This window comes from Lissotriton vulgaris, chromosome 1_1 (assembly GCF_964263255.1).
Source record: "Lissotriton vulgaris chromosome 1_1, aLisVul1.2, whole genome shotgun sequence".
Classification (NCBI taxonomy): domain Eukaryota; kingdom Metazoa; phylum Chordata; class Amphibia; order Caudata; family Salamandridae; genus Lissotriton; species Lissotriton vulgaris.
Genome location: NC_141685.1, coordinates 389,992,951 through 390,009,545, shown reverse-complemented (window position 1 = coordinate 390,009,545; position 16,595 = coordinate 389,992,951). Strand labels below are relative to the sequence as shown.

Sequence of the window (16,595 nt, the reverse complement as noted above, 5' to 3'; positions counted from 1 at the left end):
GGCTGTCCCTTTATAATTAGACCATGTGCTTGAACATACCTTGAACTTGCCCAGAGACACTTCGACATCACACCTCCACCTGAGCAACTATACTACAACATATGAAAGCATTACTACTACCACCACCCTCAACATTGTACTCCACCATACAAGCTATACCATCATTTCAACAAAAAAGTAGAACACCCCTGCAGTACTGTGCCACCACATCCAACACAAAACCACCACCCTAACCCAGCCATCAACCTGCATCCCATCAACAATCACAGGATCCCAGCACCACACTGTGCTGCCCACTCCATCACAACCTCTTCATCACTAACTCAACGTACTACTGCATTACCAACCCTCACCATAACAGTGACAATCTTACCTATGCACAACCAGCTCCAATCTACTGCACTTCTACACTTTATCATCACACTACTATTCTCAGCACTACTCTTTCCAATCAACGGTGCACTATAACCCGACTGAAGAAACACCAAACAATTATCTTCTACACCACACAGAAATTCTTCGACCCCATTTTGCCATACTGCCACCGCAGAACTGCCCTTACCTCAAGCAGCACACAAACACCACATAACATACCAATAACCCCACACAACACCACAGTTAAAGGCGGCTGTGCGCAGCGAGCGCACAGCTGGCGCGCCAAAGGCACGCCTAAGGCAAGCCGTCTTTGCCCATCCGCAACTCGACCAGCGCCAGGAACAACAACCGTCACGCAGAGTACCACCCACAGACAGTTTTGCTGCCATCACTGCCTGCCAAACCTTCAACACCATCAGCACCCTCACGGCCACCACCCCTGCACCGAACGCCAACACCTCCGAAACCCTGAGGTGCATCCTCCTGAATGTGTGCTCCCCGCACAGACACGCAGTTGAGATCTGGGACCTCCTCGACATCCTCTCAGCAGACGTTGCCTTCTTTACAGAAACCTGGACAAATGCTTCCTCCGCCCCCGACATCGCTACCGCCATCCCCGACGGGTACACTTCCTCCACCCCAGACAACGCCACCGCCATCCCAGACAGGTACAAGATCCAGAGGAAAGACTTCCCCAACCATCCAGGAGGAGGACTGGCCATTGCACACTAGAGCTACCCCCCGACTCTCCATCTCCACCACAAAAAACTCCCTCTCCACCACCAAACACCTTCACTTTCAGATCCAGACCAGCCCGTCAACCACACCTCGCGGCACCCTTGCTTACAAACTCCCCGGACCTTGGCCTTGTTCGCCATGACCATCTTCGACCTCATCGCACCCCATGCCATTGCCTCCATGGACTACATACTCTTCAGAGATTAACTTCTACCTCGACAACCCCAGCAACCCAAACTCCACCACCCTCCTGGACAACCTCGCCAACATCGGATTGAAACAGCTCGTCACCACGCCCACCCACAAGGCAGGACACACAGTCGACCCCATCTTCGCAGGAGGCAACAGCATCCACACCACGCAACCCCTCTGGATGGACCACCACTGTGTACACTTTAGCGTCGACAAACCCACCACACCCAAACCTGCACTGTGCCATACACGAAGGAACTGGAGCAAAATCACTTTGGAGCAGCTCAACTCCACCCTCAACAGCGACGCCCCCACCACCTCGACCGATGACAACCTTGCAGCCAAAGAACTCCACAGAAGGATCTCTAACTGCGCAGACGAGCTCGCACCCCTGCGCAACTCCGAAAGACCACGCCCCAGGAAGGCCACCTGGTTCCCCACAGAACTCAAGGAATCCAGATGCAACTGCAGATGTCTCGAGAAGAACTGGAGAAACAGCAAAACGCCAGAAGATTGCACCATCTACAAGGATGCCATGACAGAATACCACCAATGCTTCAGATCCACCAAAAGAACCTTCATCCTAAACAAGATCCTCGCCAACTCCTAGGAACTCTTCAGCGTCATCCAAGAATTCACCAAGCCTCCCAGCGAAACCACAGACATCACCCCCTCCCAGGACCTCTGCAACAAGCTAAGATCCTACTACCATCTGAAAATCAAGGGCCTCTACGACCACTTCAACGATCAGACACCTGACTCCGAAACCATCTCCTTCTCTAGCGACGCCAGCCAGCCTACCATCTCCTCCTGAACCTCAGTCACCACCGAAGACACCACTTTGACCATGAAAGCCACTCAGGAACCCCCATGGAGCCCTGCCTGCCGCACATCTACCACGGAGTCGCCATCGCTCCAGAACTACGACGCACCATCAACACCACCTTCATGACCGGCAGCTTTCCATACGACTGGAAACGGGCAGAAGTCAGACCTGCTGAAGAAGCCCTCGACAGAGCCCACGGACCTCAAGAACTACCGACCCATCTCTCTCCTCCCCTTCGTGGCCAAAGTCACAGAGAAGATCGTCAATGCCCAGCTAACAAGGGTCATCGAAGAAAAATCCATTCTCAACCCCTACCAATCCGGATTCCACAGCAACCACAGCACTGAGACCACTCTACTCACCGCCACAGACGATATCCGCACCCTCCTCGACCAAGGACACACCGCGGCCCTGATACTACTCGACCTCTCTGCCGCGTTCAACACCGTCTCCCACCGCACACTCACCACCAGATTCCATGATGCTGGCATACAGGGAACAGCCCTCGACTGGATCCGCTCCTTCCAAACCGGCAGAACCCAAAGAATCAGACTTGCACCCTTCCTCTCCAAACCTATGGAAATCAACTGCAGAGTACCCCAAGGATCGTCACTCAGCCCCACGCTCTCTAATATCTACATGGCCCTCCTCGCCACCATCGTCAGCCAGCACAAACTCAGCATAGTATTCTACGCAGACGACAGCCAGCTCATCCTCTCCCTCACCAAAGGACCCCATCACCACCAGACTCAACTTCCAGGAAGGAATGAAAGACATCCCATTCCTGACGAGTAGCAGCTGCCTGAAGCTCAACTCAGAGGAGACAAATGTCCTCATCCTCGGACCTTCCCCCTCTGCAGGGACAACACTTGGTGGCCCACCGCCCTCGGCAGCCCTCCTGCCCCCACGGACCATGCCCAAAACCTCAGCATCGTACTAGACTCCTCCCTTGCCATGACCCGACAGGTCAACACCATCACCTCCAGCTGCTTCAACACCCTCCGCATCCTCCGAAAGACCTTCAAATGGATCCCCCCCCGAATCAAGTTAGACTGTCACCCAAGCGCTCATAACCAGCAGACTGAACTACGGAAATGCCCTCTATGGCGGGATCAACAAGTCTCTGCTCCACAAACTCCAGACCATACAGAACACAGCAGCCAGACTCGTTCTCGACATCCATCAACACGAACACATCACCAAACACCTGCATAAACTCCACTGGCTCCCCATTGAGAAGCGAGTTACTTTCAAGATATTCACCCACGCCTACAAATGCCCCCACAACACCAGACCCAATACCTCAAGAAGAGAATCTCCTTCCACGTACCCAAAAGAAATCTCCGATCCACCGACCACACCGAATCCCCGCGCATCTGCAGAGCAAGAACAGGTGGGAAAGTCTTCTCCTACATCGCGGCCAAAACCTGGAACGAGCTCCCGATCAACATCAGAAGCGCCCCCTCCCTGAACATCTTCAGGAAGACACTCGTGACCTGGCTCTTCGACTGAACAGAGCAGATTTACAACCCCTCCTCAGCACCTTCAGCCCCTCACGGGTGAGTTGCGCGCTTACAATTCCCCTGATTGATTGATTGATTGATTGATTGATTGAACGGTTCTGCCCCCAAACACGGCCCCACATCACTACGGCCTCTTCTGAACCACATAACCATCCCCACCACTGCAAAATCACATCACTGCATGGAATTACCAGCCATCTCCACCACCATGCCCAACACCACAATGATCACTACAAGAAATCATCCACCATAGCACCACCTACTGCCACACAATGTGTCACTGCTCTACTGCGCAACAGCAGCAGGCTTCTTCCCACAGTGCTACACTAAAACCCCCACCGGGGTGCAACCACTCCCCTGACACCATTGCTACTCCAATGCCATCCATATGCCACTAAACTAACATTAGTGCACTAACTTTCTCAAGCCCTACGCTTCAGCTATCCCCTTGCATGCACTATCATCCTCTGCACTGCTCTTCACTCCCAAAACATTGTATTGCCCTCCCACATACCTATTCAATCTTTCTTCCTATGAGTGTATATAGGTGTATATTAAACAGCTTAAATTTTAACACACACAATAAAAGTGCCTGACCCTATTGGCGTCCTTGCAGCTGGTATATTAAAAGATTTATACTTTATGTAAAGTTCAGCAAATAGGAAGTTGATAAACACTTGATAAACATGTTTTCATAGTTTGTGCTGAAAGGCAACTAGGGTTGGAAGAATCTTTCTGATATAGGCCCAAAGTTATAGTATTAATTCCCTCTGAAATTCTGGGCAGACATTGAAACACTGATGGTTCTGGTTAGACCCGGTATCCATGGTTGGCTGTGGTAGGTACCTTAGGCCAAGTATGGACCCACGTTCCAACGTCAGGGAAAGGACGGTCACCTTTTTAGATAGCCCCACTCACTCCCTCTAGCTTGGCACGAGCAGCCAGGATTATCTTCAAGACACATGTGTAAAGAATTTGCAACCACACTCACAATAATTGAAGGGTGACACCACAAATAGACTCCACACGAGTTTTATAAAACGAGTATACGCTTTAGGTAAAAAGATATATGATAAGACCACATGATATAAAATCAATATATGAGGTTGTGAAATATTTCTCCTGCCTGGTTGTTAGGCCAGCCAGTCCTTTTAAGTGCTAGCAATGTCAATGAGCACTTCTAAACATTCTCCTGTACTCCTAATCATGTCATACATTACGAAATGCTAGAATCAGGTAATTTTGCAATGTAAAATTACTGTCATGCGTAACGTAGCAATAATACACTCTACGATGAAAAAAATGAAAATGCGTAACGCAACAATCAGGCACTTTGCAAGGTAAAACATTACAATGCGTAACCCAACCACCAGATATGTCATTCTGCAACAATGAGGCAATGCGTATACACCAATCAGGTAATTCATTATGCAAGAATAATGGCACTCTTAATACGCTAATCTGGTCGTTCATTACGCAGGAACAAGGCAACGCGTCATACGACAATGAAGTAGTTTGTTATACAGAAATGTTCCAATGTGTAATACATGAGTCAGGTACTCCGCTCTCAGAAATTGAATACTACTTAGTACACTCAGGCCCGATCACAGGCCCTTAGGTGGTCTCTCCGCCTCCTCTTCTGACCTTCAGTCAGCCTCTCACAGTTGCCCCCAACACAGTACGATGTAATTCCAAAGTGCAGCTTCTCACCCCGGCCCCAGTATCACCAATCCTTTTGGCAATAAGGGCCTCAATACGAGCCGAAGCAGAGGTTCGCACTGCCAACACGAGGGAGAGGCCGAGAGCGTCTCCCTACGAGACCGCGCCTCGCTCCAGGAGTCGACACATGTTACCTGGGGGGCGCGAACCCACTCTCCTCTCCTCGTCCAGCGGCTGGGCCTCCAAGCAGCTTTGTGGAATGGCAACTGTGGCTCGGGCCGGCAACTCAGCACCTCCGGGACTGCCGGTCCGGGTCGCTTCACTTATGAAGCTCTCAGGCTGCCACAAAGCACACGCACACAGCGTCACTGAATCTTCCTTCACTCCGAGTGCACAATCACTGGGCACTCCACACACAAGTCTCCGGCTGCACGAAGATCACATGCACAGCGTCGCTGAGGCTCACTTTACTCCGGTGCACACGTTAACACAGCAAATCCTCACGAAAGTCTTGCGGTGCACAATGCACCCGCACACAACGGCGTTGAAATCTCACTTGTCCTCCGGTGCTCACGATGACAAGACAAATCCTCACAAAGGTCTCACGGTGCACAACGCACCCGCACACAATGGCATGAGACTCACTTGGATTCCAGTGCACACAATAACAAGGAGACTCCTTCGAGAGTCTCAGACTAGACAGAGCACACGCACACAACATCTCTGAGGACTCCAGGTGCCACGATCACAGGGCATGCCTTACGAAGATCTCAGGCTAGACAGAGCACACGCACACAGCATCTCTGAGAGTCTTCTTAGGAAACTTTTGTGTTCCTGAACAGGGAGCCAGCTCACCTCAGGCCCTTGGGGATAGTTACTTCGGGACACAGCACACAGCAAAGTCCTTCAAGCAGGGGGACACAGCACACAGCAAAATCCCTTTAGCCTTTCCTTAGTTGAAACAGCAAACTGCAGGCCAGCCCCAGATCACACAGCAAGAGCAGTCCTATCCATCAGTCTCTTCAGTTGTTTATTTCTTAGCAAAGGTCCTCTTGATTACGAAGTAGCTCCAGTCTTCTTCACACTTGATCAAGCCATTCCCCAAAGTTCAGGGACTTCAGCTCTCATAGTTATACCCCTCAATGGCTTTAAAGTCTTTGTGCTTCAGGGGGCACTGACCCCCGTTCAAACCAGTTCTGGGTGCCGCCCTGCCAGTGACACCTCTCTTCCTTTGATTAGTGGGGGTCTGGATTCTCAATCAATCGGTATGAGATGAGCCAATTGTTTTATAGCAGCAACCCAGTCCTCTTCACCTCTAAGGGGTTCTCCTCCCCCTACACTCCAGATGCTGTCTCACCTCCCCCCATGGGTCAAGACATTCCTCAGACCCTATCGCTTTCAAATCGAGACAGTCAATCCACAGCCAGGCAGAGGCACACAGAAATGTTAGAGCACAAAACTCAGCCACTTCTAAAAGAGTGGCTTCTGAACACACAATGCAAAGACCACCTACATAAAAAGATGTGTTATTACATTGTGAGTTCAGGCATACTAAACCTTTCCATCTTAAGCCTTTGGGAGGACAGGCTGGAAAACATATTACACAGCCCTCACATTCTGTCCTATGGGCAAGATGGCCTTTCCACAGTGAAAAATTAAATGGAGATTATTTCACTGTCAGGACATGACACACGCCTTAGTACATGTCCTACCTTTCACATGCACTACACCCTGTCCAGGGGGGGGCTAGATCTACAATAGGGGTGTCTTAGGTGCACAGAAAGGGAAGGGTAAGGTCTGGCAAGTGAGTGCACTTGACAGAACAACATGGCAGTTTCATAAAATATGCCTAGGCCCTGTGTTGGCAGGCCTGAGTTCCCTTGTTAAGGCTACTTGTGTGGGTGGCATAAATAGTGCTGCAGGCCCACTAATAGCATTTGCATTACCAGCCCTGGCACACATAGTGCACTAAACTAGGGACTTCACTTAGTAAGGCAAACATAGCAATCACGGACAACCAATTACCATCACTTTCTACAGGGAACACTTACACTTTAAAACTGGTTAGCAGTGGCAACGTGTCCAAAGTATCTAAACTGGCAACAATATGTCAGAAAAAGGTCTAGGGGGAAAGCAAAAAGTTAAGGGACTTTAGCCAAAAAGGGCAACCTACAAATCTAAAACTGAACCACAGTAATATGCATACATATTATCAGAAACCATTTTGCCATGTCACTTTTAACTACTTCAAACTAATGCAAAAAATAAAGAATACAAATCTGCACCAGAGAATACATTTCGATTAACACCTCGGGTGCTTGAGAGATTCCCCTCCTGTAATGCATTCCCTGAATCCCCATTGTTCAACCGTGCCTCATGACGAGCTGAGCTCGTCATGAGCAGCGAAGGGGTTAAGCATCACAAATAAAACTGGTTCTGGTGTACTTCTTGCTGGTACATTCAGATTATGAATACTTCCTCTTGACACAAATGTAACTAGGATTTGTAGATCCAATGTTTCTTACCAGCATTGTAACATGGTCAGGTACTCAAATACTTTTCGTGAATTCAGTACTTGTTCCATACTGTATTCATCTTGGAACTGGGAATAGCTGCAAAAGATATAAATTGTAATAGTAAGCAGTGCAAACATATAAACTAGAGGAGGGTATAGGACCCATTAATGTCTGAGACTGCAGGTGAAGCAGATAAACATTACCACCACACTAAATTAATTTATGTAGTGCATGGCATTCATCAGGATCAGTTGGGAATGGATGTTATTTTTGTACACTTATGGTTCCACAATTCACGAGTGAAAAATGAGAAATATTACTATAGAACATTAATGCCAACAGTGTGGATGGAGAAGAATTAATCAGCAGCACTGATGAACAGTGGTAAATAAGGAGTTGTGGCTACTGTGTACCTTTACACTGACTCCACTATCTTTGTAGAGCACCAGGTATAACCCTGTGGGTATCCCTTCATGGGACTCTATATTGTAGCAGCTGTGTCTAGATGAGTAGGTTCAATGAATTTCTGACAATGGAGATGTACCTCACATGTGTACAGCTAACGCTGTTTTCCATAAACACTTGTTCGAGCTGGACTGGGTATTTTCCAATTTAACTATGATACATTTGATTTAATCTTTACTATTCAAGTTTGGCTGCAGTTTATAGTAACGAAACAGTTATATAAATAAGCATTAAAACTACCATTTAAAATATAAAACACAGAACAAACCTTCAAAGTTGCAGTATACACACTGAATAGAAATTTAGCTTGTAGGCTCTCGGAATTGAGGACAGTGTGACCCATTCCAATGTAATGCTCGGGTGGTCCCATAAAGGGACCACCCGAGCATTACATCCTCCTCTTCCTAGAGATTATGGGTTGGAAATCCAAAGATTAAGATTTCAAAATGGCACGTGGATATCCTTTTTAAAAAATTAAAGGGTGGATTTTGCTATATGATCTCGGACCCTTAAATGGGCCAACAATTACACTCCTTTGAAAGCTCCAAGATGGCATTTGAGGTTCGAGAGACTGAGTACTTTTGTAACTTCCAGCTACATCAATAGGTCTTGCACCTGGACATCAAAGTAGCAGCATTTATGCCCAAATCCGATGGTTTCAAACAATCACAAAAAATTAACAAGCAGCAAGAAAGGTGTCAAATAGAAATAAATGACGAATTTGGATGAGATCCTGGTCTGGTGCAAAAATTGTTTGTACCTGGAGAATATAATTACTAGTTCTCCACCACTAGCGGCAACTGCAAGGACTGAGAATGTGAGGGCCTAGCAGATTACTCCGCGACAAACAAGCTGGATATCCTGTCTGCCTAACACCACTGTGTTATATCCTACGGCACTTTAAGAATGTACATGGGATATCGGTCATGTTTAAAATGGAATACCCATCCGTCAAACTCTAATTCAGGCCATTAGTGTTTGAAAAAGGAATCCAGAAGAGCACAATGGAACTGCATGACATCATACAAAAGAGGACCTCCATATAAATTCGATCCTAGAGAAAACTAGTTCTAATTAGTATAGTGTACAAATTAAGTAGATAATAAAGTAAACAGGATATTTTGCTAGGATAATTATATACAATAAAGTTAACTTTTCAGATCCCAGCCCACAAGCTGACAAAGGATTTCAAGGCATCTTGCTTGGTCTCATAACCACTTAGGTGAACAGATTTAACCCTTGCTCTCATGGAGTGAAGGTTTTAGAATGTTACTCCTCTCTCACAGAGTATCTTGTTACACAACTCCACACTCATTTAATCACAGACAAAACCAGACTTTCACACTCAGAGCAGTTGAGCACCAGAGTCTTGGGGATATGCGGACACCAGATGTTGCTGAAGTCTGAAGTGGTGGCACATTGCTTCCAATAATCATCTGTTATTGCTAAACCTTTCCACTTTAAGGAGGGTGCATTCTTTAATGTGTCCTGATGAAGACCCTGCTTTGCAAGTTGTTTGCTTGCTATTGGGTTGAATACTTTTTTTTTTAAGTTTCAAAAACCTTTATTGTCAGTATTCACGGAAGGTTACAATAAAATCAGTTCAAGACATGCTTGATAGAAATATCAAGGTGCATCCGAAATACTAATACAGACTTTATCTAATAGGGGTGTAGTCGAACCAGCACAAAGTGCAACTGTGCAGCAATCGCAGTCCAGAGTTGCGACACAGTAGGAGTGTCATCGAACATAGCATAGTCTACGTCGGATAGCTTTATAGTCCAGTTATACATAGTAGCCCGAGTGGGAAAAGGTGCAATGGATGCAGTCTCCATAAGAGAAGAAAAAAAAGGAAAAAAAAATACATTACTTCTGATCTTTTCTTGGCATTAATAATTTCCACCTGCCATGTCCCACCCTGCTGAGATATACATCTCCCATCACAAGCAGTACATGAGATTATAGCATCGTATCCCTAGGTTCGGCCATCCCATCCGTTGTTGAGGCCTGTTGGTCTGCACTCCGTTCCTCCTCCCCTGCTCCTGAGATGGTGCCTGTGCTAGAAGGTATGATGTAAATGGTCCCCAGATGTCTTTAGGACGTGATTTAATAGGAAGCATGTCTGCATAATAGTGTGTGTAATTTTGCCAAAGGGTCATGGTATGGATCCAGTCCTTGAACTTGGGGGAACGCCCTCTGCCCCATCTACAGGCTACCTGTCTTTTGGCCAGTAATAGCCCCATGGCAGTAAACTTAGTGTGCGCGGTTCTTGGGCCAGGGATAATGCTCAAGAGGGCCATGAGTGGACAGGGGGAAAGTACGGTACCCACCATTTCAGATAGCCCTTGAAATACTTGCGTCCAGTATACTTGGACCTGGGGGCATTCCCACGCTAGATGGAGAAACCCTGCGCCCTCCCTGTTGCAGCGTGCGCATGCGTCAGATTCACGAAGATGAATCTTGAGTAGCTTAGCTGGGGTGTGATATAAGCGATGAATGTATTTAAAGTGGATAAGGCACAGCCTATTATTGCTAGTGATCGCTTCTATCTGCCCGCAACAGGTTTCCCATTGGTCGTCAGTGACAGTAGTGTGAAGGTCTGTGTCCCGTTCTCGCCTGGTGCATGGTGGATCCAAGGTCCGTGCGCTGAGCGCATGTCGATAGAGGAGGGAGATGACATGCTGAGGGTTATCTGTTTGTAACAGTGCATGCAATGGGCCGAGCGTATCGGGCTCTCCTGGGAAGTCGGGGGTCAGTGCTTTAACATTCTGTCTTAATCGGGTGTACATGAATACGTCCATAAACGTCAGGTCGCATGCAGTGAAGAACTGTTCCAAGGACCTGAACTGGCCATTAACATATTGGTCTCCCCATGCGTGATAGTGCAGCAACTCCAGCATTTTCCTGCAGATCCCTTCAGAGGTAACCTGCATGAGTGGGTTTCGTGATAACGGCACCTTGGGTAAATACATAAGGGGTGCTCCCAGCCGCTTAGCTATGTACTGCCAGGCTCGTACCGTGTAGTCCACTGTGGTCGGATCCCCGTCCGCTCCTTCACTGCAGTGAAGAGGTAGCACGCTGGCGGTGTCGAGGCCATGTAGCCATCCTCCACAGTCTAGTGAGGCATGAAAGGCGGCGGATGGAGCCAGTATACCGCGAAGTAAGCCTGTGCGCAATAGTAGTACACCTCAAAGTTGGGAACGTCATATCCTCCCTGGGAGTATGGTAGCATCATGGACAGGGCGAGTCTCGCCTGTTTCACACTCATGATTTGCGTGAGAAGTGAATTAAGTGTCTTAAAGAAAAAGGCTCCCGGGTGGTACGGTATGTTAATAAAGAGGTATAGTAATTTAGGCAATACGACCATTTTGATTAGGGATATCTTTCCAGCCATTGACAGTGGAAGACGGAGCCATTTGGCAACTAAGTCCGTAATCTTGTCTATTGCCCTTCCATAGATGAGTCGCATAAGTGCGTCCCGGTCTCTGGTAACGTAGATACCTAAGTATTTCACCTCACTGTTTTCCCACACTAGGGGATAGTCTAGTTGGTGCTCAGGGGTATTATCAGTAAGCGGAAAGACCGCTGACTTTGACCAATTGATTTGCAATCCCGAGATGGCGCAAAATTTGATGATTTCTCGGAGAATAGGGTTGAGATTGTCTTGAGGCTTATGCACGTGTAGCGTCATGTCGTCCGCATATAGAGAAATAAGTAACTGCCTTTCCGGGTATATTAGCACTCTGTAGTTATGGTGCTGACGTAATATGGCAGCGAGAGGTTCGATGGCCAGGGCGAAAAGGATAGGGGAGAGGGGGACATCCCCGTCGAGTGCCTCTGGAAATAGCAAAAGGGGCGGACTTGGCGCCATTGAGGAGCACAGAGGCCACTGGGCGTGTATACAGTAGGTGTATCCATTGAAGAATGGTGTTGGGTATGCCAATGTATTTCAAGGTACCCAGCAGGTAAACCCACTGTATGGAGTTGAACGCTTTGGTAGCGTCCAGGAACACAGCGACTGCGGAGCTATTAGGGTCGATGTCCTGCAGGACCGCAACCAGTGTTCGAAGGTTATGCGATGTGGCCCTGCTAGGGATGAAACCTGCCTGGTCTGGGAGCGCTAGGCGCTGCATCAACAGGTTGAGGCGGTTTGCTAGAACTTTGGCCAGAATTTTCGTGTCGCAGTTTATGAGGGAAAGGGGTCGGTAAGAATCGCAGCTACGGGGGGGGGGGCTTCCCTAGTTTGAGTAGGGATGTGATGAACGCTTTGCGCATTGTCAGAGGCAGGCTGCCCTCTTCCAACGTCGAATAAAAGACTTCCTTCAGGATGGGGGCTAGAATGTGAGCGTATGTTTTGTAGAACTCGACGGGTAAACCGTCTGATCCCGGGGCACGACCAGAGTGCATTTGCATAATGGCCTCGGTTATCTCGTCCAGTTCGAGGTCTAGACTTCGAAATTTCTGCTGAGTACCACCCAGCCAAGCAAGGGCTGTGTCTTCGAAATAGGATGGTCAGTCCAAAGGGGTGCCTCTGTGGGAACAGTACAAATTGTTATAATAAGCTGTCAACGTGCGTAACTGGTCTGGAAGATTTCTGTGTGAGTTTCCGTCACCGTCTTGAAGTTCTGTCACATAGTTGGAAAATCGGGGTGATCGGACCACAGATGCCAACGCCCTCCCCGGGCGAACTCCCTCCCCATAAACTCTGGCCACATGTTGCTTCCCTCGGAAGTTGCAGTCCCTTTCCGCAAGGATTTCGTATTCAGTCAGTTTGCTACGTATAGTGGCTCCCAGATCGGTGCAGCCGCTAGTTGAGGATACTTCAGCCTCCAAGCGCTTGAGGTCCTTCTCAAGCGTGGATAGACTGGTACGCAAGGATTTGAGAATACCACCTCCCTTAGCGATACACCAGTCTCGCACCGTGACCTTAAACACCTCCCAGACTGTGGTGACGCTCGGGACAGATTTAAGATTGCGCTCAAAGAAATCGCGTATATCTTGTTCCAGCTCGGCTCGGAAAGCTGTATCATTGAGATGTAACGGATTCAGGCGCCAGTTACTGTAGGGAGGTTGTGCCTCAGGTATGGTCACGTCGACGACGACAGGGGAGTGATCCGAGTGTCTGTGAGTTAGGTGAGATGCCTTCGTCAACCAGTGTGCAATGCCGGTGGAGATAAATATGTAATCCAATCTGGACCAAGAGGCATGAAATGCAGAAACGTGCGTATCCTCCCTCTTCATGGGATGTAAGTGTCTACAGGAGTCCAAGAGATATTGTCCCTCTATAATGTCTTGCAGTGTTCGCTGAGCGACGGTATGGTGTGCAGAGGAGTTGTGGGACCTGTCGATATGGGGAGACATGACTGTGTTAAAGTCTCCACCCCAGATGGTGTATGCGATGCCTAGCTCCTGTATTTTGCTCCACAGGCGGAGCAGCGGCCGTGGGTCATCCACATTTGGGCCATAGTAGTTGGCTAGTAGGATGTCGTAGGAGTGTAGTCTGCCCATAATAAGCAATATCTGCCCTCTGGGTCGCTTTCCATCCCTCCTGGGTGGAACGCGGCGCCTTTTTTAACTAAAATGGCCACTCCATGGGAATAGGTGGAGTAGGATGAGAAGCAGTGATGCGACACCCATTTTGCGGCAAAGGGGTAGCTCATGGAAGGGCCCAAGTGTGTCTCCTGCAACATGGCGATTGTGACGTGATGCCTATCCAAATATCCCAGAATGTGTCGTTTTTTCCTCGGGTCATTGAGACCACAGACATTCCAAGCGGTTACCACAATATTGTTGGTGTTTTGTGTATCAAGTGTCATTCAGACATATAAAAGATATGCGCTATCCTGTGCTGTGTTATGTGCATGAATCTGGACAATTTGCTGCAAATTAGAAACAAACGCATGAAACATCCCACCCACCTTCCACAGCGGCATCCCCAATTTGCCGGGAACGAACTCTCTCCCTCCCTAGAAGTCCAACCCGGGAAGAAAACCATTCGTCCTGTGAAAATAACTATAGGGGGAATGCCCTCTCGGGGTCACACTAGGGGTGCACAACCTGCCCTCTTCCCTCCATACTCTCACCCGCGCACATTCCCGCTTGGCCGGCGGTAAGTGGCTGCGGGACAGGGGGAAGTGTCTGAGCCCAAAAGCTATCAGAAATTAAGCAGTACATATACATCACCAGCTGAGTTCTCGGGTCTCAAGGCAGGACAGTGAACAGGAAGTTCCGTTGCATCCTAAGGTCAGCATGTTGTTCAAGCGGGCCCGATGTAGGTGATGGGGATGGGGATCTGGACCGACGTCCAGCTTCTGAGTCCGTCGTGGCAGAGCGGCGGTGTCGCCGGAGGTAATCTTCAGCTTGTTGCGGGTTCAGGAAGTAATGGTTTGAGCCTAGATGAGTTATCTTCAGTTTTGCTGGGTACAGCATTGCGTAGGGGATGTGCTGGGCCTGTAGTTTCTTCTTGACCGCTGCAAATTTCTTCCTAGCATCTTGCACCATCTGAGTGAAGTCAGGGAAAAAAGATAATGTCGTATTTTTATATCTGACCTGTTCTTTCTCTCGGGCCAAGCAGAGGACAGTGTCTCTGTCTCTGTAATTCAAAAAGCGAGCTATCACCGGTCTCGGCGGCGCACCCGGTTTCGGACGCGCCGTCAACGTCCGGTGTGCCCTTTCTATTGTGAGGTGTGCAGAGAAGGAGTCTCTGCCAAAGAGGTCTATTAGCAAATGTTCTACAAAGTCCTCCATGAGTCCCGTTTGCGTGGTTTCGGCAAGGCCAAGGATGCGAACGTTGTTCCTCCGGGAACGCGTTTCTATGTCCTCGTTTTTTTCAGCTATAACTTTCAGTAGCTCATCTATTTGCAGAGTGTGCGCCTTGTTGGCCGTGGCCCCATCTTCCAGGTTGGAAATTCTAGTTTCCGTTTCTTTCAGGTGATTCTCGTGCTGGTCCAGCTTATGGACGACTGAGTCTATTCGCGTGTTTACGGAATCCATTTTGGCGTCCATGGAAGTGAGGCTTTGCCGTATGCCCATCAAGATCGCATTCCAGTCCTCTTCAGGGGCGTCGGTGTGGTCCGGGTCATCTTGGTCGTCGGTCCGTGTCTTGGATGATTTGCGCGCTTCAAACGGGAGCTTGGCTTGTTTGGCGTCTGCGTGCCCCATGGCTTTGCCAGAAATACAGAATGGACAGAAGCCTCAGATTAGCGCGGTCGGGTAGTTCTCACCTTAGGAGATGGTATTTCATAGTGCTTATGTAGGGGCTGCGAGCAGTGCCTTCAGGTAAAGAAATCCCGGTGGCGAGGTCTCTGGGCGTTCCTGATCTTCCACTAGTGCCAAGCCAGGTGGGATCGACCTTGTGGGTATTATCAAAGCAGGGGCCGATGCGCCTTGCAGGGACTTGGGGCAGGAGAAGCGAGACGGCGCGAAACGGTGGTTGCGAGCCCTTCAGTGTGCTCGTATCATCGCTTTCTTCCTACCTTGGCCGCAGTATGGGCTGCTTATGTAGGGGCCGTAGGCAATGCCGTCAGGTAAAGAAATCACGGTGGCGAGGTCTCTGGGCGTTCCGCTAGTGCCAAACAAAGTGGGAGCAAAAATCGTGGGCTTTATCGCAGCAGAGGATGGTTCATCTGTAATGTGTCAGGGCAGGAGAGGCAAAGGGCGCGAAACGGTAATTGCAAGCCCTGCAGAGCGTTTGTAGCTTCGCTGTCTTCCTACCTAGGCTGCAGTATGAGTTGCCTCCTCTCAGCGCTTGCTCGCACCTTAGGCCACGTTTCACCGTCCGTGGACGGCCTCAGCGGTGGTAGGCTGTAAGGGAGGCCAGGTCCGGTGAGACGGGAGAGATGTCGCAAAATGGCGGCATCCGTATGTTAGGAGGGGAGGCAGTGCTGTTCAGACCAAGCCCAGGAGCTGCACGGGCCTCCGCAGGACCACTCCAGCCAGAGATCCTACAGGCAAGCGATCCCGCTGTCAGGGTGCCGCGATCTACTCACTGCTCCTGGCTCCTGCAGAGGGATTTTACATGTGGGCGCCAGGTCCGTAGAGTCTCTGTTGTTTCTGCAGGGCTGCGGGTGCACTAAATGGTAACGATACGCGTCTCTCGCCTGCTCAGGTGCATGTACCTTTCTCCAGCGGCACTACAGTGTTCGCGGTCCGGTCCTTCAGGCCCGAGGCTGCTGCCTCTTTCCGATGTTTCTGGTGCATGCCGCCCGCAAAGCCGCGGTGTTTCCTAGCTCTCGGCAGCTATAGGGAAGCTCCGCTGTCAGATTCCCGCGTCTCGCCGGCCGCCTCACAGGGTGTTTCGCC

General features: G+C 49.2%; 1 protein-coding gene across 1 annotated transcript in view; it reads right to left on the bottom strand.

The window, feature by feature from the left end:
- The window catches only part of LOC147747232 (sterol carrier protein 2-like), a 382,719-nt gene that overhangs the window by 168,130 nt on the left and 197,994 nt on the right, over positions 1-16,595 (bottom strand). Inside the window, exon 8 of the mRNA XM_086952451.1 lies at positions 7,839-7,925. Coding sequence (XP_086808577.1) covers positions 7,839-7,925 — 87 coding nt within the window. The remainder of the gene's footprint in view (positions 1-7,838; positions 7,926-16,595) is intronic.